Source organism: Athene cunicularia (assembly GCF_003259725.1).
Source record: "Athene cunicularia isolate RWA chromosome 3 unlocalized genomic scaffold, athCun1 chr3_part1, whole genome shotgun sequence".
NCBI classification, from domain to species: domain Eukaryota; kingdom Metazoa; phylum Chordata; class Aves; order Strigiformes; family Strigidae; genus Athene; species Athene cunicularia.
The window spans coordinates 76983246-77008980 of NW_020799097.1; the positions used below are offsets into that span (position 1 = coordinate 76983246).

Consider the following 25735-nt stretch of genomic DNA (forward strand, 5'->3'; position numbering starts at 1 on the left):
CTATTTTAAGCCAACCTAATTTAACAAAATATATTACTAGTGAAAATAGTAGGAAAGACTTCTAAATTTCTAATTTTATTTATGGAAGGGTACAAAATGAGCTACGGCATCATTAGTTCACATGCCTTTTGGAAAATGTCTGGGAAGGTGGATTGCTTAAGATGGTGAAACCCAAATCTGAGGCCTTGCTGCAAATTCTATCCCAGGACTCAAGAAACGACCAGCAGCTCTTAAAAAACCCTCTAGGGTCCTCTGTCTAAAAATGTCACCTCACTAGCAAAGTCCACACAGAACTTTCTAAATTATAAGACATGCATATGTAAACATTCAATACATTTTTACAAAGCAAACCACAGGAATATATATGAAATTTCTGGTTTGTAATTGCTTGGGTAACATTTTACTTACTAAAAGAATAAGAGCATAAGAGAATCTTTAAGAATATGACATATTCTACTGTAAATTATTAAAATAGGGATGAAAACTATGAAAAGCACAGGCTGTGGCTCTCCTCTTGAGGCATTCATACCTCTGGTTGTGGGTAGAAGAGGAACTTTGTGGGAAAATTTACTGCATCTTTGAGCAGCCCAATTCTTTCTCCCAATCCTCTATTCCTCTGATGTATTGAGCCATTTGTAGCTATTTATTTCTGGCTTGAACTACAGTAGCTGGAGCACATATTGTAGGGGAATGGCAGCAAAGAACCAAGCATCTAGCAAATGTCCTTCCCCCATCAAGGGGCTCTGGGTTATGTGATACACTCAGGCTCTCATGCAATAGCAAAAGGAGCATGGTGGCCTCTTACACCCAGGGGCTTGGGCTGTGGGAGCCTACAGCAGTAGTTTGTTAAGCCCCTTTGCCAGCACAGACTGTATCATATAATCCAAGAAAAAACTGTTGATAATGACATGCATTCACTGAAAAAAGAGCACTTCATTACCTGCCCTGTATGCACAACTGGAATAATGTTTCAGGTATTCAGAAGTACTTTTCATTTCAGTTGAGATAAGGTGAGATTCCTGTTTCCTTTGTAAAGGCTGTGGAGCATGTGAACTTAAAGATAAAAGCCTTTGGGAAAAAAATACTAATTTTCCACCTCCTACATGATGCATGTAAACACCTCCTACCTACACTAGGTAGCTGTGAAATAGCAGTGAGAATGCTGAGGCAGTTTGAATACACTATGCACATATGTATCTGCCTATCAAACGTGAAGTGTAATATCAGCATCAGTACCTGCACAATCGGATGGATGGTGATTTTGTGCACATCTTGCTGTGCAGGCTCCTGCACTAAGTTAGAGGCAACAAAGCTGAACCCTCTGAAAAGGTGATGAGCATTGGCACTTGGAGGAACACCTGGGGAATCTGTAGGAGAGAGAGAAAATGGCCTCATAGGCTGCACAAAAGGTCAGAAAGTAATAGCACAGTACCTGCAACACACAAAGTCACCCCTGCCAGTCCACAGCAGATCTTGCTAAACTGGCAGACACACATGAATATAATCCACCTCCATATCAAGACTTTGATGTGCCTTCTCCATCCCCTTCCTCTGGATCTGAACAGTGCAGGGGTACTGTTTGCAAGGATATCTCAGATACAGAGGGTTTTTTTTTACAGTGCGTGTTCATTCTTAATCAAAGCACTGCCTGTGCCAGCAGTCCACACAGAGAAGGCACAGGATGGTGAGGCTGGGAGAAAGATGGATGGCTCAAGGCAGGGCACCCCTATGGCTCAGCAGAGGTTCTCTAGGGAGTGGAAAAAAGATGCAAAATGCTATATTTACCCTTCACACCTTGACTACAGAAATTACAAAGTCTAAAGTGCTTTCTGGGTAATGTGGTATGCTGTCTGGGTCAGGAGAATGTAGAAGAGACAGGACCTGAGGCAGGTGTAAAAGCACGATGCCACAGTAGCCGCGGTTTTCAGTCTCATAAGGATCTTTCTGCAGTAGTTTTAGGAGCTGGGACCTATTCCTGGGAAGATGCTGGTTGACTTGTCCTCAGATGAACAAAATGGGTAGGACTGTTTTAACTAACCTTCATGGAGATTTTCTCCCCACTCCTTTCCCTGGCGTGGCAAACCCAGGGAAGGAACAACTGGAGATAAAAGAATCCTGAATTATTCTACCTTTTGAATGAAATAACTAGAGATCAGTTCCTGGTACCTATGCCACTGCTCAGTGAGAGAAACAGCCTGCCAAACCAAGAAAAGTTGCACTTCACGTAAAATTCTGAAAAGCTTTAAAGAGATCTTTCTCTCCAGTTACGTTTTGTCCCAAGTATTTTCATAAGTAATAGTCACATTGCAAACCATTCCTGGGCAGCTGGGTAGCTGGCTGGGTATTATAGAACCTACAGTACTCAAATTTGCTCATTTATTCTTTTTTTGTTCCTTCCCCCCCTGTCCCCCCCTTCACATTTCTTGCATTACAAGATGTGATTTACCTTGGCAAGGTTACAAAGCCAAAACTCCTTTAGAAAGCTATCTCCTTTTACAAGTGTTTAAGTACCCAGTTGCATTAAAGAAAATACAACCCCACTGGATCTTACATCTGACTCACCTAAATACACCATCAGCACCTCCCATTAGTGTAAAGGGCAATGGTATGAAAGACTGAATACTGCTTGAGGTCCTGAAAATATGTGAGGATGTATCACCTTGTGGGGACATTCCCTGTATAAATCTACTGGTCAACTGAACAGAAGATCTGAAGCCAGAATATGGTAAAAACAAATTATCTGCTCAGAAATAAACAAAATTGAGACTACAGTTAATTCTGTATCTCATTACAAAGCCACCTCATCTTTGCCTGGAGTCAGAAATAAGCACAGCAAGTCAGACCTCACTGCATGGTATGTGGAGAAGCTTGTCATAGGCTATTTGTTTATCTCAATGTACTGACGGGCACTCTCCTTGCAAATACATGGATGAATCACACCAGACCTTTTGCATCACTGGGTCCTTCCTACAATGGCATATATATAACAGTGATTTCTCAAGAGGGATTAATTAAGAGGAAAGAATGTTTTTCTTTTAAAAAGGAATGACAATAATTCAAATCTGAACACTCCTGAACTTCAGAAAAGCTGTGATCCGGCTCTAAAACGTCAGTGCTAGGTCATCTATTTAAAAATATCTGTTCCTTCATAATTCATTGCCAAACTCTTTATGAAACACTGTAGAAGAACTACTAATTATTTGGTTTCAATATATTCATCATCACCAGCTGATATGCCCATCATATGAATTAAATGTTAGAACACCTGTGTTAAATGCTAAATTATATTTAAATCGTGTTAATTAACTCATAGCTATGAAACCTAAATCAATTTCCTAGTCTTGATAAATCCAGAATTATTTAATATGTCTGAATTAGACCCACTTGCAAACACCAATCTTGTATAATGGTTATCTTTCTCCCTGTGAAAGTCATAATGCTTTATTCCACTAGAGGATCTAACTTCATAGGATTTTCAAAGGTTTCATAAATCTTAAGTAATTTACTTCAGTATGCTTCACTGGGGTTAGCAAATATTATTTTATTTGCAGAGAAGGAAATTTAGATACTTTAGGTGCAATTTTACATTTTTTTTTCTCAGCAGTAAAGCCAGTTTAAGACATCCCTGCTGGTTACAGCATGCTGTCCTATCACTTACAAAAGTACAAACAGTTGTGAACTGAAATTTAAGTTGGATTACCAGGTCTTGTTCAAGTCACCAGGTCTTGTTCAAGTCACCATTTATAACCTGGATTGTTTCAGTCTCCTGCTCCCTGTGAGGAGCTGAGACAGCACAAACGAGATGTGGGTCCACAGTGGTGGACTTAGGAAACAAGTGGCCAGAAAAACTGACTCCAGCTCAGATGAATCCCTCAAAAAAAAAATGATGGGAAACTATAGCCATAGGGATGAACAGTCAATGTCAGAAACCACATCTTTGTTGCTCTCAGAGCTGAGGTTAGGAATTGATAGAAAGTGGTTTCAACCTTCAGGCTAAAGAAACTTTTTGAGATATGGCAAATTACTGGATTGGCAAGTTACTGGATCCAAAACTTTGACATAAACCTGTTTCCAGGCAGGGGAACTCATTCATAAAGAGAGTGCAAGATGACTGTATGTATCTGTGTCTCCTTCTTGGTGATATCTTTCTGACAGATTCATTAAAACACAATGACTGCGTTATCATCATGAAACAGGAATTATTACAGTGCTTTCTGTCTGAGTACATTCTCATTAATGGGGTTAGTTTGCATGGGGCCTATGTCATGACAGAAAACATGCTAAATAAAAAAGGTTCTTGTTTGATTCCACCAGCAATATGAGCCAGTATTAAATGCTCTTGTGATGCTCTCCCCTTCTGGTTGACCCACCCTGTCAACAGTCAGTGTCTGCAAAATATGCTGCCAGTCTGCAAAGTCTTTTCTATCACTCTGGAAATGTAAAGGGATCCACACTTCCAATTCTCAGGTCACTTTCCATGATAGTACGAAGCAGAACTGAGGCAGGCCATCTCCCCACCCCAGCCACTACGCCAAGACAAACCTTCCAAGTCAGTATCTTTCACGAGATATCAAATTGAATTAAACAACAGTAACAACATGCATGTAGAGTGTAAAATATAACCCTGGGCATCAGCACATGCATGAAGTACAAGGGTTTTCATGCCAGTACAACCAATGAAGTGTGAACTTCCAAAGCAATCTAAATTCTTAATGCTTTTCTTGAGACTTTCCAGGCCGTACAAGCCTGATCTTCTCTCAAGATCAGAGTAATCTGATGCTTCCAATATTTCAGAGAAATTAGTTCCTCTGAAATCTGAATTAGAGCTAAAATCAAAGGTGTGAAATGTCTGGTATTCAAAGATCATTTGTTTCCGTGCAGTGGGATAGGAATATTGAAACATTACTAACATATACTGGAGACAGGTGAATGTTCCAGCTGGACTCAAATAACTGGAATGTAGTATTTCTATAGCTTGTGAAAGTTGGCACATCCTTGCCAAAAAAACCTAGGAACTAAGATTTCACTCCATGAAAGGAGGTTTGAGCCAGACTTTGAAAAGAGGTTTGGACTAGTTTTAAGAAAAAGGCTGAAGGTCACAATGAACCTGAACAAAAACTACAGGGAATCTTAGCTCTGATTCAAGTGCTATAATGCAGAGGTTTTCGTAATGAAAGCTCAGATAACTTACTCTCACTGCAACAGTTCTGGGGTGATTTGAGAGTTGAAGCGTGAGACCTTATACTTGGTTATTACAACAATGCTATGTGATATTTACAGTGCTTACTATCTTCATAGGCTTTTACAAACAACAGTTAATTAAATTTTTTCATTTTAGAAACATATGAATAGGTACTTCTTTACACAGGAATATCACAAGCAGAAGTATAAAGTAGCTTATCCATGTCTAGCAAGAGGCAACATTACAACTGGGATTACCACTCTGAGGTTACTGATATTCTTGCTTTGAAGTAGAAGAGTGGAAAATGGTATTTTGTGTAACAATCACCTTCATACATGTAGTGCACAAAATGTGGTATTCCTGTTAGGAAGCAAATTATAGGAACAACATTCTCACTGTAAGGATTTTCTAAATATTGTGGGCCAAATTTCCTGTTAGCATAACTCCCCTGTTTGAGAACTTGATGATTTTTCATTACTGTTAACCATGTGTTAACTTTCAACATTCCATAGTCTATGGGATTTCATAATTAAAGAAAACATCTATGGAATATATAATTATACACTAACTTGCAGAGATGCAAAGTTCTCTGAAGCTGAGGTAATTTTAAATAGTTAAACTCAGCTAATATAAGCAACAATAAGAATAATAAAATATCAAATCAATAGCTGTTTTTCCTATTAAAAATGTGAAATCTGTCCTTCCTGAAGACAAATTAATATAAGGTTGGTGAAATGCTTATGAGCTTCTTTTCCTGGAAATGCTAAACAGTCTTTGCTTCCTGCTGAATATTGCAAAACCCAGTAATCCCACAGGTGATCAGACCCTGCCGGAATGGGAGGGGAAGGAAAAATGAATTTGCCCACTGAAAAGATGCATTACCCATGTTCCACCTTACTAACCTGTGGGGGTCCGAGATGTGAACTCTGGATCAAAATGAAAGGTGTCTTCTGGCCGTCCCACTGCGGGCTTGAAAGGTGGCTTGATTTCTTTCCTGTATAGTTTCTACAAGGAGAAGAACAGATCACAATCAACAACAATCTGTTCACCTTCAGCATCTGCAGATTGGCTCCTCGGCTTTGTTTACCTCTGTGCCATCCTTGCAGAAGGCAAGGACAAAAAAGGATGATGTATCCATAGCTCTGGCTCCTGCTTGACTGGTGGGCTTAAAACAGTGCCCTGGATGGTCCCTGCACTTTCTAATTACTGGAATCCAGGAATAAAACCACAGATGTTTCCGGTAAAAATTAGTCCATAGACTGGCACAATATTCCAGCTGAGGCATCTGGAAATTTGCTGATCTTAAGGGCAGGACTGGAACATGCAATGGTAAACACCAGGAAACTGCATGGGTGAGTTCAGCAGCACAGCAATGGCAATGAGCACAAAGAACCGCTAGGAAGTGGTGGCTGGTTTAACATTTACTATTTGTCAAGAACTAGCAATATGTTTGACACTCTGCCAGGCTGAGCTGAGCAACAGGCCTGGCTGCCTTGGTGCTCACAACTTAAACAAGAAACTTGTTCTTCTGGCATATCTGGTAAAAGGGAAGGGACTCACATCTGAAGATTAGATGAAATTCCCATCAAACGATGTTAGGAAGAAAGCAGTGCAGATGGTTGGGAAATCATGTTGAAAGCCTAAAAGTGTCTTGAGCAAAGGAGTGAAACCAAGGAAAAACATAAGGAAGAGAGGAAGGTATATAACAGATAAGCACTGCTAGGTGTGTGAGTTTGTGCTGGTGGGTGATCATATAAGTAAGGGATCACATAAGTAACAGTCACCACAAATGCATGCACTGCCTTTATTAGCAGGGATTTCGTGGCCTCTTTACTCATGCTTAGGGATCGTTAAGAAATGGCTTCACTGGCTCCTCTGCAAGCATTCATATACACACACACGCTCTGGGAGATGAACAAACTGACATGCAGCATGTCTGGATCTGATCCAAAGCCTACAAAGGTTAATGGAAAGAGTCCTATTGATTTCAGTGATCTTTGCATCATGTCTGCTTCATATGGCAAAAACTGAGTATCATGCTGATGGCAGCATGGGAAACAGCTCCAGTTAGATTCCCTGCCCTATATTTCAGGCCCTAGACTTCATTCTCTTTCTAGTAATGCTTTTATTATCAGGTTTCAAGGGGCTGAATTAGTTGCCACAAACAGTGCCCAATAAATAACATATCTGAGCATAAATATAATGTTTCATCCAAACTTTCAAATCATGAGCTGGAGAGTTCAATTTTATGACTGTTTGTAGTATGTATTTTCAGGCTAGCTCTTAAAACAACTTCATAATGAGCTGATTTTTCAAAATATTTAATGGAGATTAATACATGCTTGTTCAGCTCTTTGCATGCAGGAAGATTCTTTTTAACTGTGGGTTTTGTGGTGAAATTAACTTCTGTAATATAAAGCATGTGGTCAAACCTTAGATATATACACATCAACATAATTTGAACTAGATTTTGCAAAGATAAATAAAGGTTCTTGAGGCAGGGCATTTTGTGGTACAGTATTATCATTAGCATAAAGCATATGTTTGTGGCTGAACTATGATTCCCTGGAAAAGCAGAATGGTGAGGCTGGAAATGACTGCAATAATTAATAGCCATTTCACCATAAAAAGTTCCTGCTTGCATAAAACTGCTCTGTATCTTCTGTGAGAAAAAGAGATGAATAATTGCTGTGAGCCACAATGGAAAGCCAGTCTTCCAAATAATTAAAAGCCAATTGCAATTTTAAGCAGGAAGTGTCACTCATCAACAGAAAAGTATCAACCTACTAATTAACATATATCTTTTTCTGTCCGCATAGAACTTTAAAAGAGAACTCGGCACTTACAGCAAGTTTTTCTGTTGCTAGGATTTCCCCTTGTGAAATCTATTTGCTTCCAGCTTCCCTTTATTTGTCTTAATTCACAACTGCAGTCCTTCTACTGCAGAAAGCAATATGGTCACACACATATGCTTCCTCCTTGAATTAAATTTACCCCTCATCCTGTGAGGTCCAAAAATTGAAAAATGTTTTAGAGTTGTACATAATTCAGGAACTGCACTCTCTTTTGATTATCGTAACCATATTCTCTCTGGCCTCTTAATTCCTCCCCCCATCTGTAGCTTCTTAAGTGCTCTTGGAGCTACATTTGTATTTTGAATCCCTAACCCACATCCTCCACCACCAGGGAGGGATTAATCATGAATCACATGCCACCTAAAGATGTGTAATCACAAATTTGCTTGCTAAGAGGGGATGGAAACAAAGAAGTTGTTTGTGTGAGTGAAGGGCACCTCCTCTGAGCACAACCCAAATGACTCCCTTTTCCATTTGTGATAAAAATTATTTCTGGTGCTTCTGACTCGACAACTAGAAACAGCAAAAGGTACACTGCCTTTTTCGCCCAAGCTCTTAAATTGGCCAACTAAATGAAATCTTGGAGGTACAACAAGAAGCAAAGCACTGTCATCTCCGGGCTTTCCCATTTCACACTGGCTCCAGTTCTCTGAATGAGCCACTACAACCAAAGCCAATTCACTGAAGCACACTAAACCACAGGGCAGCCCAACACAGTTAAACATGAAGGCTTGCTGCAGGCAGAGCACTTTTTCCTTTAAAAACCCGCATCCTGTAGACTGCAAAACACAATGTGACCCCAGCTGACCTAAGAAAACAGTAAGAATCACAGCTGTTGTTTTCTATAGACAGAGAGAACAAATCTCTTGGAGGATTTGAGAACCTTCTGGATTTTCCAAGAATATTTCTAATTTTAGGTGAAATATATTAATCTATTATTTCTTACCACGGTCCCAAAAATATTCGGGGCTGATGGATCACCTTGATCTCTTCCAATAGAAACCAACCAGAGTGGCATAGCAAGCCAAGTTTCAAATCTTGTCTTTGACCATTTCTATCAGGCTGTCATGTAACTTCTGGTAAGTTAAAACAGTTATCTACTTCCCAAGTCACAGTAATCCTCACTCTGTAAGCAGAAGTCACTGGGAGTTCCACCATCTATTTTAATGGGAACAGGGTCCCAGCTGTCCCAGTTTAAATCCAAGTTTTCATATCCAAATTATTATTTTGGGGCATCTTATTAGGCATTCAAAAGAGACTTTTAGTATGTTAATGTTAACTGGAACATTTAAATTTCAGGTTGGGTACTTAAGATCATTATATGTGTATTATTTTGCATGGGTATAAGAAGTTGAAGGTTTTTCTTTTCTTCCACATTGCTTCCACATCTGTAAAGGAGAAATGTGTTCCTTAGCCCTTAATATTTTATTGGGAATGTAATTTCTCTCTCTTTCACAGTAAAGAATAATTCCCCACATCCCACTGCCATTTTTCTAAACTGGCCAGAGCACTGACTTATCACAGAAAATTCAACTGATTGGTATCAGGAATCACTGTGCATCATGCATGGCTGTTGGATCCAGAGGCTGTGCAGATAGAGTGCATAATTCACAGAATGAGAAGGATGAACTCCAAGTGTGAAAGTTCTGATTTATATATTCAGACCTGGATACATATCCATGCTTCTGTCTACTTATCAACCCCTCACATCCTTCTGAGACTTTGATAATCAGTACCTTCAGACTAATAAGTACCTACGAATTAACTAGAACACAGTTCTATAGCAGTTTGAGAAACTATGAGCTTCTCTCAGCTTCCTTTCTGATTTGGGACAACCCCCGTTATTTTTTTCTAAATAACTAATTTTCCCCCAGTTCCCAATGACCTTTTCTTAATATATGTTGCTACATCCCTAATATGAGTTTCATCTGAACACCCCCTCACCTCTGTACATCACAGAGACTAGTAACAAAATGTTGCAATATGTGTCCATCTCTTCTTATTTATAAGCAGTTAATTTTTTGTCATCTTTTAAATGTACATCAAAAAAAAAAAACCCACCCAGATATAAGTGCTCTGTATATGTGCCTGGCAAATATCAAGCAAAAGAAAATGGTTTAATTTAATTAAAAACTATTTAGTCATTTCCTCAACTGAGTTTCTTTGATAAAGAATTGAATTATTCCTTAGACACCTTCTAGAAATAGAAAGATGTTACCCTCCAGAGTGACGCACTTGCAGTGTGAGAATAAACTCCCTTGATACATATACCTGTCATGGAAAATCCAATGAGGGGACAAAAGGATGAACTACCTTCTAAAATGCTTGCTCTCTCCTAGATTAATGACTCAGTGTTATTGCCTGCAAAAGATAGAAAAGCTAGCTGAATTCAGATCTTGGGATCAATTTTTGCTGTTGGTAAAATCTGCCATTAAATAATTCATGTTTTCAGCTTAGTTTGATCTCTGATTAATATTGAAGGAAATAGAACTTGAGTCCACTTTCTTCCCACTCCTTCCCTCAACTGTATTTGACAGTTAATTTTCTAGCATGTCATTTGCTCTGGTTCCAATTTAGCCTGTCATCTAAACAAAAACTACTGTTTTTAGCCCGCTCCTCCAACTGTAGTTTGTGAAAAGGGATTTCAGTTTTCATTTTCAATGAAAAGCCAGAAATTTTTTATGCATGAATGACCTGGAAAGAAGAAACAGTTAAAAAATATCAGGAACCAGACTGTGCTTTTTCAGGGCCAATGACTGAAATTATCTGAGGTCAATTTGGTTTGGGTCTGCCTGTCTTGGGGAGAAAAGGGCGTGCAAGGGTAGTATGCAGGTAAAACTCAGAAAGAACTGGACATCTAACCTCCTTGTGAATCCCAGCCTTGATTATGAAAGACAGTCCATTCATTTAACAAAGGATCTATTGAATTTGCATCACAGTGCCTAGTAAATGCCTCAGAGCAGTAAGACTGATATTTGCAGAAACCTTAATCTACTTTTCATCCTGGGAAGTGGGAATTTAGGGTTTTGTTACTGGGTGACAATAGCTGTAAAAATAAGACTCTGACAGAGATTAGCTCATGCCACAATTTAAGTTTGACCATAAAAACTCTGTGTCAGATTGTCCACAATTCATTTAGTGCTACTTATATACCAGAAGTTAAACCGCGGGTGACTGGAGATTTGTGCTGAAGAATGGCACCCTGGAACATGGAAATGGTATTTGGGAATGGGCGGGAGGAGGACGGTTGTTCTCTGGCCACACTCATGTTTTCCAGGATCACACTTATCGCCTCTGCATGCAGTGGTCATACGCCGTCAGCATTGCTGTGCTTGGCAGGAGCATCTGCAGCATCCTAACAGGGGGCTTTTTTACACTGAGTATGTTGTTTCCACTGTGTTTTCTGCCTTCATCCAAAATAGACACTATGTCTGGTTGTGTCTGAAGACAGTGAAAGATGGGAAACAAGTGGGAAATGACTACTCCAACAGGTAAACACTTCAGCAATAGAGACAATAACCAAGCCCCAATCCAAAACCTGAGGGAACAACTCTGACAGTATTTCGAAATGAAGGTCCAATTTATATATTTCTGTCTGCAATTCTAATGGCTTCATCACTGCAGTATCTAGACTTCACACACAGCTTGGAAACAGGCATCCAACTCATTTCTGTTTTGAATCTCTTTTTAAAATTAGATGAAGCAGCTTGGTAATTAGTTTCTGGTTATCACATTACTCTTGTAGGAAAATCTTGCTTAAAAAAAGATCTGTTTTGCACTGAGTTTCTATAAGACACTAACTCATTCTGACCCTTTGTGATAAGGGGGCTCTTGATGGAGGATCATTTTACTTCAGTTGCTGAAAGTTTCTGTGCTGTCAGTCGCAGCAGTCCTGTCTATCATAGCTGCCAAGGCAGTACAGAAGCTCTCCAAAAGAGCTTGCCTCTTGCTGTCTGAGGTCTTTATATTACCAAGGTATAAAATAAATCAACATTCATGTCCTGCCTCAACAATGTTGTCTGCTGACTGCCTGCGAATTGATGTGAGAGATTCTGTATACGTGATGGGAGAACAAAATGAGGGCATCAGGGACTCTTTTACTGCAATCGTGCAGAGATCAGCACTAAACATCTGTGCCTGATCCATTTCTGTTCTCTGACCCTGCTCTGTTTCTATCCATGAAGAACATGTTAACAGTTGGTTGGATGATCATCATAAGGCAAAGACCAGGCTTCAGCTCAGGGCCAGGCTGGCTCACACCACTATGAAATGCGTACAATACTGCTGCTGTAACTAGATAAGCCTCCCAAGGTCGCCGTGAGTGATAGTAAAATTTGGACTAAATGAGTGAATATATTAAAAAGATGATAGCTGATCTGTGTAATAATGATCTGTTTGTCTCGAAAAGAGTGCAATAAGCAGTAATTATGTTGGATTAAAATGGATCTCTACATCTACATTTTATGGCAAAGTTAGAGAGCTAGATAAGACACCAAAGGGCAATTAAATCCACCTTCTCCTCTAGCTCCAAGTCATGTTCAAGCATTCCTAGCTCCTAACCCATCCATAAGAGCTTTATCAAATGATGGATATCTGTACAGTTTCCTTAAGACAGGCATGAAATTGTTCCCAAAAGAACTGAGCTTGAGACAATCACCAATCATCATGAGAGAAGATGGTCTTGGGAAGTCTCACAGTCCAGAACTGACTTTGCTGAAAACCCTTCCAAGATGCAGAGCCTCATTCCTCTGTGATGAGTTACTGAGCTCCTCCACTAGCAAACACAGAAGAAGGAGAAACCCTCTCACTGCTCCAGTGTTCCTTAATTATGTTAAAATGCATGCACCCTGACCTGTATCTTGACTGCAAAGCTGAGGACTGTAGAGGTATCAGAGGAATACAGAAATACAGAAAATAGTAATAATAAAGAACCCAACTCTTCAGGATTCTCTTATGTTTTTCTTTTCATAAATATAAAGTCTTTATACAGAATCTCATGATTAGTAAGAAGCTGAAGAGGAAAAAGAATCTAGACTGCAAAACATAGGTAATGGAACTAAAATTCAGCTGGACCATAAAGGAAAATCTCAAACTTTCATTGATCATCTCTTAATATACTCATGAATCATGCCAACATTTCAACACACAATTCAAATGAGATTAATATGTTTTTTCAAAATAATTTATTCTGTGGGCTTTTCAAAGGCCATCGGGGCACCACAAAATGTGCTTTCACAGAGGAATTAGCTTTACTGGAAAGCCCTCAGCAGCAGTTTGAGAATGGCTCTGTCCCATATATTCATGCTGTTTTACCAGTATAGTGAGAACTGCACCAATGTGACCTGTTACATTAGCATTCATGAGTGAGTTCAGATCAGATATTAAAGAAACATAACAATACCATACAGGTCAGATAAAATTAAACTAGAAAATTCTAGAGGTTGTGGCAAACCAGAGCTCTGATGCATTGGCAGATGTCCAGATCACGAATGAAAAGTGTTTGCCTCGAGGTTTGTCTAAAATAAGTCAATTTGAACAAATATGATGCTGAAAATGTGAGGTTTAAACTGTTACAAGTCTAAATTGAATACTTTGCTAATCTCTACGGCCAGCTTTATGAGCTGTAGCTAATAGCAATAAAATAAATCCCTATTGACCATTCTGTTAATCATGTCTGACATGTCTTATTTGAACCATGTTACATTTGATCAAATGTTTGCTGTTCCAATTTTGAGTGCTGATGTTAAATTAATGACTCACCTCAATAAAACATCCACCACTTATAAGAGAAGTTGCTGTTTCCTGTTCTGGCTGTTTGACTTTGTGTACTCAGTGATGTAAAATCACTATTCTGAAAATCCATCTGTGTTGTGCTTTTCCATAGCCCCCACTGCAATACAGCAGAAGGGCCAGATCCTGTCCTATGGTCATTTAGGCCAGAAGTGACAAGAAGGGGTTAACAAAGCTATCCTGTTGAAAGATTTATGATTCCCCCAGCATAAAGTAGCTCAACCTGCTGCTCAGCCTGCTGTACCAGCTCTACAGATACCCAGACGGTTCCACCAGCACCATGCTGTGTTTGGGAAGAGGGTACACCTGGAGGTCTTGGAGCAATTGGAGCTACTGTCAGCAGATGTGTAAGAGCAGACATGGGGCTGCTCTGAACAGTTCCAAGAGAGAAAAGCATTCCTGGAGTTCCCTGATATCAGAAAGAATAAAACTAGAATTTAGTCCAGCTCTCCCAACCCAGTGAGAATGGACAAGTATTTCAATATGGAACATGAAAGCGGAAAGGTGGAGGGACCTACAGCATCACACTGCTTCCTTCTGGCATATCACTTTCAAGCCCAGTCCTTTGGCTCTCTTTTCTTTTGCGACTGAAATATTACAGGGATTTTTACATTTAAAGCTGCTCATTTTCATCCCAGCCCATCTCCCACAGTCAATGTGCCATGTTTATTAGAGCTGAATGTGGAAATTATTCTGCAGAACACTGCAAACAGCCTCAGGTTGTACTGTGATAAGCCAGACCATCAAACAAAACAAAGAGAAAAAACTGGCAATGCTGAAAAAAGCTTTCTATTTCATTCATTTGTGGGTATGTGAACAAATGTATGTATAGAATTATAGAATCGTTTAGGTTGGAAAAGACCTTTAAGATCATTAAGTCCAACTGTAAACCTAACACTGCCAAATCTGTATGCAATAGACATAGCTACCCACTTAAAATGCTCTAGCTCCTGGGTTCTCTATGTTATGTTGAGTTCACTTCATCTTTTTTCTAAGTATGGCAGTTTGTCTTCAAAAATCTAGCTAAGAAAAAAAAATTATAAAAAAATGCTTGCTCCACTTACGTTCCAGTCTATAGTAACAAAGAAAGGGTGACGTTTAATTTCTTCCACTCCATCGAATCCAGCACCTGACAAGAGAATGAAAGACTCAAAATGAAGTCATGCTTAGAAGAGTGCTGCATGACATCTCTTCGCCAGCCTTCCTCCCCATCCCCACTTTTCTTCTGATAGAGTCACCATCTAAACATTTATTCCAGTCAAGAAACCCTGAACAGTGCAACTGCCGTAACAGTATAAACTACTATAAATACAGACAAGGGCACTTCATTAATGAAAATCTGATGGCTGAGGGTTTTTTACTTTTCTCTAATTGCGTCTGGTGCCGAGGCTGAATAGCTGCTCTCTTCAGGCTTCAGATGAGACTCAAGATTTCAGCCACAGCAGAGCACACGCACCAGCAAGGCCAGGAGAGGCCCCAAGATGTCCTGATGCTATGGCAAGGTTACTGCTGCTCCCTGCCACCAGCAGCAGCTCGCTTATCTGCACCAACTTTCAAACCCTGTCTAATTACTCATTCTCCACAGGCAGAGAAAGCTGCACTACAGATAAGTTCAGACTCAAAATACCAAAGGCTCCAAAGGTAGGTAAACCTTGAGGTAAGCCGGGGTTTTAGGTTCCCCTTTTTCAAATACCATCTTCAAATCTGCATGAGTCCCAAAATCAGCATTCTCACTGGTATGTTTCCTTCACTGTTAAATTTCTGTTATATTACTATAGGAAATTTAGGGAAACTCTTCCGAGATCTGGTAATGAATTTAATTCCTTCATTACTTTTGCCTTATTTCTTCACTGAAAACTGATTTTTTTATTCCTTTAAAACAATTTATTTGCTTCAGTGCCATTGCAAAACCCAACAGGTGCTCAGCAATAATTAAACAACTGTCAGGGATGATTTAGCATGCCATTTTTGGGGTTTATTTGACTTTATTAATAGCACCTTTCATTTTCCAGTAGGAAAAATAACATCTGGAAGCAAAGGCTTTGCATTGCAATTTTGGAACCAGTTCCTGAAAGGTACCCAGCATTTCTTTACAAGGATGCTGAGCATCCTTGATTCCCAAAATGACTTGGGAAGCACCCTGAAAAAGGCACTCAGCACCTCAGAGGAATCAGCTTTTTGTATACAGCATTTGTTTGTGAAGATCAACATTACAAGCTGCTTTAGAAAGGTCTTGTCAACTCAAGCTTTCGTAAAATGTGACATCTACTCTTCTTGTGTGCAAGACATTATTGATGTTTGCCAAAATGCATTCATCAGGAATGGCTTCCTATGTCCTGCTTAACATTCACTGATGAATGGATACAAAAAGCAAAAACTTTGTGAACATAACATGCAGGATTGTCTGTCAGGCCTGCTGGATACTAACACAAGAGGAATGTTCTGATTACTTCCCCATCCTGGTAATCATACAGTATAGAGCAATGTTGTTATGCACATGAGGACAAACACTTCTAGCACACCATACAAAATTATGTGCTCAGACGTGATCAGCCCCACTGAAAAGTAAGGTCTTTGGGTTATGATGAACAGACAGTTTTAGACAAACACAACATGAAATCAAAACTTAGAAAGCGAAAAGAGGACAAAAGGGAGAACATAATTACATTGTCACTGTATAAGTGTTTTGTACACCTACAACTTGAGCACGGAATGTAGTTGACATCCTTGCCTATAAAATGATGTACTGATCTAAGGTAGGAAAAATCAAAGAAGGGCAACAAGGAATGGTATAGAATGACTGAGTAGGCCACGACTTTTCAACTTGGAAAAAGATGACTGAGGAGGTTTACGACGGATCATTAAATGACGCTAGCAGGAATCAGGTTCAGAACAACCTGGAGATGTTTCCCCAGGCAACAGATAGTTGTGTAATGTAGAATTCCTTGGAAAAGATGATGTGAATGCAAAATATCTATATGGGTTCAGGGGGAGGCCAGAAAAGTATGTTGAAAACAAATCTGTTGAAGGTTACTCCACTGACAAGCCACAAGAGGTTCAGGAAACCCCTTGCTTGACCTTAAAGCAGGTGTAGACTGGGAGAGAATTTGGGTGAAGTATCACATATGCTTACCCTATTCTTACTCTTCCCTAGGCAGTTATTTATGTCCCGTGGGTACTGAACAAGAAAATACTAAGACTTTAATAGTGATAAGGCTTGTTCTATGTCTTCCCTATCATGTTTTTTCAATGCACAGTCTGAAGTCTGCACTAGATTCTTCTGACAGATTCATTCTGATTTTAGCAATGCCAACAGAAACATGAAACCAACATAGTTACTCTGAAGAGAATTACATTAAGCAACTCTTCAGAGAAGAAATATCTGTGAAAAATGTTTTGTGTTCAGCGGCAGGGACTGCAAACTTTGTAATGTGCAGTAGATGTTCTTTGCTACAGAAGGATGAAACCCAAGTGCCACACTGATTTTGAAGGACTGGGACAAATGCTACAGACACTAAGCTATTGGTAGCATTCATATGCTCATTGGTAGCCTACTGAGGATAATGGCTAATGCATCCAATCTTCTGTGCTCTGTCCCTACTCCACTGCTTCCCTTTTCCCTCTCTTGCAGGCTTATGGATACCCCATTGTGTGATGGGAATGATCTACCTTTTTCAGAGGATTGATTTGAAAGCCACACTTTTTTGCTACTGTTGTTATTTTTTCCACAAAAAACATGGAAATCAGGATCAAGGAAAAAGCCCACCCATAGCTACTTCTCTTAGTGGGAGACTGCAGTGTGCTGTAAGGAATGCACCATGCAGTTGACACAGGCATTTGTTCTAAAAATTGGCATTTCTCACTTGGAGCCAATTCAAAGCTCCGGCACAGAAGGAATATATTGTTAGGAGTCCCAGGTCTTGATTCCATCTCTGATTAGCTTAATGCACTGAAGAGATGTAGAATGGTAATAGCTTAGTTTTGCAAAGAGTGAAGGGCTTCTAATTCCCAGCAACCGATTCTACACCATGGAGAAGATTCAGTGCTTCCTGTAGTTTTTATTCCCTGATTTTCCCTGCCATAAGACCTGCTGGTGTAGCCCATGGCTCTCTCTTGGGCTGTGTGCTGTGGCCACAGGCAGCACCGTGTGGCTTGGTCCTCTCCTCCGCTGTAGGAGGGAGGTGGCCCAAGGGTGTGTTCAGGGACAGCTCTGAGAGCCTGGAGGGGCAAGCCTGACCCTGCTGCAGGAGTCCATGGGAGAGGTTAGGCACCAGTGCTTACGGTGGAGTCTCTCCGGATTTGCTCAGCATGTTTCAGCCACTCAGAGATGTACTTTCACAGAGAAAAGAGAAGCACTGGAGAAGTCATAACTGGAGAGCGCTGATTCATGAGGATGTACATTTCATGGTACAGAGATGGGTATTTAGCAAACTGCTGATGTACAGCACACAATGGCACAGCACATGACTGCAAAACTTTCACCTCCCTCTAGGTTTCTAATTGCTTTTTAAACTTCACTTTAACTTCAATTTAGTAATCAAAGCTATCTGTAAAGAATAATCAGTACAATCAAACCTGCCTGCAAATATTCTTATGTACCATCCTGTCTCACAAGGGTCCGAGAAGATAAATAATGCTTTCAGATCAAATTGCCAGTTTAAACACATTACAGAGTGCAAGGATTTATATAAAAGCAGCCTCATGTTAACAAGCAAGAACCTGATTATCTAAGATTGTTTTATGCCTGTAATAAAAGTGTCTGTGAGCAGTAACAGTAGAATGTTTTATTTGTAATTGGTTTTGATTGTTGAATCATTATGGACAGTGTAAGCCTTGAAATATATTAAGGGGAGAAAGCGAGATATATGAAATTTGAAAGTTGATTATTTGAATATTCAAAATGAGCAGAAAGAGTTTCTGGATTTTTAGTTTCAGATAATAAAATTTTAGTGTCTCCACAGCTTCAGAATCTTTTTAGTGGGCTGGATTATTTGAAATGCATTCCTGAAGTTTACAAGAAAGATGCATAGCCATTCTGACAAAGGTGAAACTTGTTTTTTAAAACTCGTCATCTTATTAAATTGAAACCCAAAGTTTGGTATGTGCCAAAGCAAAATGTATCTTCTCTGAGAACATGGGATTAAGGAAATAGTAACTATTCCTTTGGCTTTTACTCTGTACTAGTGCATTCTTTTATTTTATACTTTCTTGGCCAAGCTTCTCGATTATAAGGACTCTGGAACCTTTATACTGCTCAGCCAGTGTAGGGAGTTCCAGAAATGCTCTTTACATTCATTTACCTACCTGAGCAGATCCAGGCCTTAGGACAAGTAAGAATTAGTATCTCACCTAAGTTCCTGGCAATGTAATGAACTGACACCTTCATCGTACAATTTCCTTTCTGAGATGCTTACTGCTTATTTGCCTGGATAATCCAGTTAGTTTATTTTAAGAATTAAAAATTATGCTTGTCCATAATCTGAAATTTGTTGTACTTAATCAGAGCAATACTACCAAAGCAGTGCTATGCAGACTATTTGTACAGCAGAGTGTATAGGCTCAGGAAAGGACAGACAGCACCCATAACAAGGGATGCCAAAGGAAGGAAGACTTTCCATTCCTTAAAAATTTGTTCTAAAACATTAAAATGGGCACCAGACTTAAAAAATAAAATCCGGTAAACTGGATTACCAAATTCCTCTCTGCTGTGTCTCACTATCTCCCTTCAACTCTAACAATCTAAAGTTTCAAAACAAAGTTACAAAGCAAAGTTTTAGAAAATGTGATCAGTCTTTACTTCTATTTGTTAAGATATCACAATTAAATGGCAAAAAGGAAGATGGTGTTCAGAATAAAATGTTTTTCAAAGCTCAGCATGTTTCATCTTGCCACTAGTAAAAACACTTTGGAATTAAATATACTCTCCAGATTCACAAATTTCTGAAACAATGGCTGAAAATAAGCATTTGATCCATAATATGGTTCATTTATTTTAGCATGCTTCATTAATTTTCCAAAGATTTTTCGAAATGGGATGTCTAAGCCTACTTTTCTTTTAACTACAGACTATTATTTTTTTTCCCAGAAAAAGCTAAAATCTACAAAGTTGAAGCAGTCCTTTTATCTGCTGACTTCAGTACAGTATTTAGGCCAACTATTTAAGTATTCCTCCTCTCATTACTAACAAGACTGTTTACATTGTTGTTTGTGCTGAATCTCTATCAGTTAAAACAAGAGTGTCTTCAGAGCTTTCCACTGCTACCCCTGAAATGTCAAGATCTAATTTTCTCTTACTCTTTTAGATTTTATTTCCTTGGATGTTTGTGTTATAAATAACCTCTTCCTTTCTCCCAGCCTTCCCAGTATTTCAATAAACCTCAGGTTTAAAATCTTGACCTTCAGCAATTCCCCATTATTAAAAGGGAGATGATATGGGGGGCTAGAATTGTCATGGCTAAAATTAAGCAACTGTGCTTATTTCAGTGAGTAGCTTTTTATTTAAGGACTGGTATCTAGAATCCCCCATTGGCTTTACTGGAGCCCCATTCTGGATGGATAGCAGCTTGTGGGAAGCCACAAAATGAGCAGAGCAGAACAAAACCACGAGATGGAGACAGGGAGGACACAGCAGAAAGGAACAGAGAGAGGGAAGGGGAAAAAGTTTATATTTGCTGCAGCATCTTATTTTTTTGAACACAGATTAAACCCAGAAATCCCAAGACTCTAATTTCATCTAATGTCAAGCAAATTGCTTGAGAGCAATTGAAATCTGCTGAGAAAATATGTTTTCTCACTATCATCTCTACAGCATATCAGACTACAAGAGCTACCATTTATGTCAAGAGGTAAAAGCTATGGGAGGGCATTCCCTCCGTGGGCTGTGTGGGCATCCCCCTGGGAGGAGAGGGGCCACAGCAGCATGCTGAGGGACTGGCTCCCCGTTCTTGCCCAGACTTGTGGGAGGTCGGGTTGTCCCCCGGTCCCTGTGTGAAGCGAGGGCACTTGGCTCCTGCTCTCCCCAGCAGTCACAGTCAGAGGCAGCCTGCTCCATGCTGTCCTTGTCCACAGGATGAAAGGTCTCTCAGAAACAGCTGAGCCACCATGTCTGGCCTCTGCGTGAGGAAGGGGCTCTGGCTGAGTTTTTGCAGTCAGGCAGAAACCATCCATTCACCTAAAATGTGACAGTCTGATGGTGCTCAGTATAAAGCAAAGGGCTGGAACAGCCCACATGCTGCCCCACCTGAAGCAAGGGACAGAGCTACCAGAGCATGAAAAGGTCAAGCAGAAGCTCAAGGGCACAGAGCAGAGTGTCCATCTTCCACACATGTACGTGCACACCCATGTGTGCCCATTAGAAACTGCAGGAGCCATTGCTCAGGCAGAGGGTGATGGAAGTGGGCTGTCAAACCTTTTGTGCTCTGCCGTGTGTTTGGCTGCTACTGTGCTGCACAGTGGACCAAAAGCACCATGCAGCAGACATCCAGCAGCACCACCTCCAGCATTTGAAAAGTGAGTGTAGGTACTGCAGGAAGGAAAGAAAGAAACTTCTCTTACATCTCGTGCTCTTTCCATATCTCAGAAGAAGCCATTTCCTAATTTAGCTTTTTGCTTCTAACTTTACATCTCCAATCTGAAATAATCTTACAAGCATAAACAGCTGCAAGAGAGAACAGCAAATTGGCTTATCACAAATCTCAATATTTAGCCACTCTATGCCATTCTCTAGTCATTTATTAGCTGCCAAAACTCCAAAGGATGGCAATAACAGTCAAACACATATTTAAGTATGACCCATCAGCTCTCTTCTTGTGATACAGTTTACAGAGATGGAGGATTAAATTCCTGCTCCTAAGGTCAATTCCTGCTCCTAAGGTCACAAAAACCCCAACAGAGGTATGATGGAAAGATTTGCTCCTTTCCTTCAGAAGCAAATTTTTCCCTTGTTCATCCAAAATGCAGAATATGAGACTTGTGAGGAAAAAAGAAAACCCCCCAAGTTTTCACAGAACTAGGTATGATTTTAAAATTAAAAAATTACAGTGTTATTATTTTCATATAATTCACGTGCTATGACTGTTTTTATTTTTCCACGTAAAAAATGAAGACCAAATTTACAATGAAAATCATGCACCAGGCATTGTCCATAACAATGGCACCAGCCATTGTCCATGACCTTGTCAAATACAATGAGTTTCTTAATAAAATTCCCAAACAAAGGTACAGATGGCATAAGATACATGATTCAATACATACTTCTTGTTTATCAAAATTTAAATAGGATTATTAACAAAGGGTGAAGACACACAAGTAAAAAAAGAGATAATACATTTAGGGCAGTAAAGAAGAAAGCTTACTGTGAAAATGTTCCCAGCACACAGAACGAGACAGCACTGAAATGTATTTTAGAATGGAAGAGACAAATTCTACTCCCTTTTGCTCCCCACCTCAGGTTTGCAGCTAAATTATACAGATTTTAGAAAGATATCTGTTCCTCAATTCCCTATGTTTTCATATGCAGCAGCTATCTTAAACCTTTCATAAATGTTGGCGGTTTAATTCTCCATCTTCACCAAAAAAATAAATAGAAGCTAATATCATGTTTTAGATTCCAGTGGTTTGTCTGTGCTCTTTGTAAATTTCTCTAGTAATGCCTAAGGTTCACTGCGCTCTGGGAAGGAATGTGAAATGCCACATAATGAGGAGGATAACTATCAGGGAAGATGCACTGAGAGAAACAATCGCCACCTGCCAAGGCAGAGCGCACATAACAAATGCCCCAAACAAATGCGCACGCGTACCCAATCTGTTGGAGGGGTTTCTTTTGAAGAGGGCTCGCAGCAGGCTCTGGGCTTCTATGCTCAGGAACTGCGGCATTCCCAGCTTGGCTCTGAAAGAACACAACACTTGAAAAGAAAATAGATTTTTCAAAAATTTTCTCCATCCCACTGTGGTTTAAAAAGCGGAACTGTAGTAGTCATGACAGGCAAACACATGAATTTGGTGAACAAAGGCTACCTAAGTATAATGCAACACAGAGCAAGGACCTGATCTTGTTCTTTTGAAGTTAAAGAAGGTTTTACCACTGGCTTTACTAGAAGTAGAGTAGATCTAATGAATCTCGCAACACCTTTTACAGCCTAAATAGGTCATTTTCCTACAGATTTTTTTTTTATTTTTTTAGATTGTTGGTATAAATTTGGGAATCAAGAGGAATTTAAACAAACAAATAAAACTTCATGAAAATAATTACACTAAACCACATATTGATTAAAGAGAATAAAACTTATTCCTTGATGATTCACTGCTACAGAGAAAAAATGCAATATTGAGCTAAGATAAGCTTAAAATACTTATGTCTGCACTTAACATTAAATGAACAGGAAATTTGCAAAGGAAAAGATTTTAAACGGTGACAACAAAACAGAAGTCATCCTGCAGAAATGTGACTGTTCCCACTTTTGTGCGGATAATGACATTATTAGAGAAAGTAAGATACATCTCTTTTGCAAGGTCCTCTCAGTAATTCACTTCCTATTTATTCTGAAGGCAATTTTAGAGCCACATGCAGGCATCAGCTGTTACCAAATTCAGGCATTACCAAATTCATGCCTTACATAGCTTTGAAAATTGCATTATTCACATTATTATTCTCTATCCTTCATATACTTAGGACCTATAGGCTGTCCAGAGGATATAGTTAACTTATAGTTACAGGAACAAAAGCAGTTTCAGTACTCACTTGAGAATAAGTGCCATTGTCTCCTTTCTGTCTTTTCCCTGGAAGGGTAACGACCCTGTCAGCATCTCAAACTGTGGAGTAACAACAAAATGTTAAATCAAATGTGTTGAGACAGTCTGCATAGCTGATAGACACCACACCCACCTTCTATTTCTAACACAACTGAAAACTTGAGGAAAAGAAATGGTCCAACAAGCTGTACTTCAAAAAAAAAAAATGACACAGCAAGTCCAAATTATGCAGAACATGAAGGACCAACCTGACTGTTTCATTCAAGAGTATTGTTACAAATTGTTTACACTGATACCTGGGGTCAAGTTTTGGTACATTTGCTGTTTCTCCTAGCACCCATTTTATGGCCAATGCTGGAGATGAGATGTTTGGCTGGAGGGACCCTGTCTGAATGGATAGGGCTGCCCCTAAGTCTTTAGCATGAACTGTGGTGCGAGGAAAATGGGTTCAACATGCCACTGCCCATCTCCTTAGCTTGAGTCAAACCACCTTTTCGATTGTATATTTGCACCACTTGCTGTACCATTGCACCATTTACACCTTGCTGTACTTTGCAGGAGAAATATGCACAAACATGTTCTCAAGGCATTTGAGTGTGCTTTTTTTTCTCCTACTTTGGTTCTCCTGGCTGTATTCAGTGATAAATTTTGCAAGTGTCACATTTAACTGAACCCAAATCTCAAAGCAAAACTGAGCAATCATCATCAATTATTTGCCTAACTCACACATGAAAACATCAATCAGTTATGGTTTGTTTGAAACATTTTAGTGCTTTCAGTAAATTTGACAGGAATTTCACGTTTGTAACATAAGAAATAAAAACCCAACCCAAGAAGCTTGCCTCATATGGATTCAACACCAGCTCTTGCCACAGTGTTTCATGGGGGTTTGAGTGGCAGCTAGTTCCTCTGACCAAGGGATGATGAAGGTTATGCATCACCAAACACAAAAACATCAAGAACATACATAATTCAGCCTGGGCACAAAGGAGGACAGTGTCCATTGAGGGTGAGGAGAACTGTTACTTGCTTATATCTGTGACTCAGGCTTTGGATCTCTTCTACTATAGTAAGTACCTATTAATTAATATTCATTGCTATAATTCAATACCTGTTAATGCAGGACAGACTCTGCAGTCCTTACATAGTTTTTGTACCTTATCACACAAGTAGCTTAACTGTTCTCAGGAAGCACATTTGTGCAAGAAAGGATCCTTTCATTACCAAAACCTGTGTCAGACTGCCCCACAGCCTGACTCTTCCGTTTTCCCAGATTAAATATAGCCATACCATAAGAAAAATATAAGAAAACATACCAAAACTGTAACCATGGAACTGTTATGCTAGTTTTGGGAGGAGGACAGAGGAGAGGTTTAGAAGCCAGATAACTAATTGACTATAATTAATTGAAGGATAAATCTGCATTATTAACAAATTACCTCGAGGCAATAAACCACTTAGAAAGAAGCTAAAAATACTTTTTAAACGTTTGTATGGCTGGCAAATATAAACAAGATTTGGAAAACACAAATATGTTAACTCCTGCTTGGTCTAGGAGAATTAAGAGAAAAGCTGCCTGGTAGAGCTGGAGTAAAGCAGCTCATCTTCTAGAGAGAAATGTGATGGGGGAGAAGTTTTAAAACTGTCTAAATCACACAGGAGCTCAAGCACCATTTTCGAAGTAATTCTGACCTATTAGAGCCTCAGTCCTCATAAAAGTGTTCAGATATACTGGGAATCGGGGACAGTAGAGAACATTGTTTCCCAGGACAGAAGCAGAAGTGGTACAATTGCACAAAACCCTCCTCACAATTTCTAAAGCATTTATTGCTTGGGCTCACTACCTAATGTTCCTTTACACTTGGCTCATGTTACTTTATTATAATAAATCTAATTTAACAGAACTAACAATGACTGCTATAGTTCATTTATTTTGGCAGAAATGGGCTTGATGCTGCTGATGCAGATGATACAGATATAAGCAACTGCTTGGTCAGTGACTAGTGGGAAGAAGATGACTGTAGTTCCCACCCACCAGAAGGATCTGCAAATGTATCATGGTTGTAAGGGGCCAAGAAACCTGAAGGCAAGAAATTCAGATGAAGTGTCTAAGAGGGAGGAAGGGAAGGGAGGGAAGGGAGGGAGGGAAGGGAGGGAG

At 39.5% G+C, this 25735-nt stretch overlaps 1 protein-coding gene across 5 annotated transcripts in view; it reads right to left on the minus strand.

The window, feature by feature from the left end:
• The window catches only part of RPS6KA2 (ribosomal protein S6 kinase A2), a 286123-nt gene that overhangs the window by 47393 nt on the left and 212995 nt on the right, over positions 1-25735 (minus strand). For all 5 annotated transcript variants that reach the window (XR_003398161.1, XR_003398160.1, XM_026846441.1 and 2 more), the window contains exons 9-13: positions 23567-23637; positions 22626-22714; positions 14892-14956; positions 6085-6187; positions 1237-1367 (exon numbers count right to left, since the gene is read on the minus strand). Coding sequence is in view for 3 of the 5 variants with exons in the window: in XM_026846441.1 (XP_026702242.1) it covers positions 1237-1367; positions 6085-6187; positions 14892-14956; positions 22626-22714; positions 23567-23637 (459 nt within the window). In the remaining 2 variants the exon portion in view is untranslated. The remainder of the gene's footprint in view (positions 1-1236; positions 1368-6084; positions 6188-14891; positions 14957-22625; positions 22715-23566; positions 23638-25735) is intronic.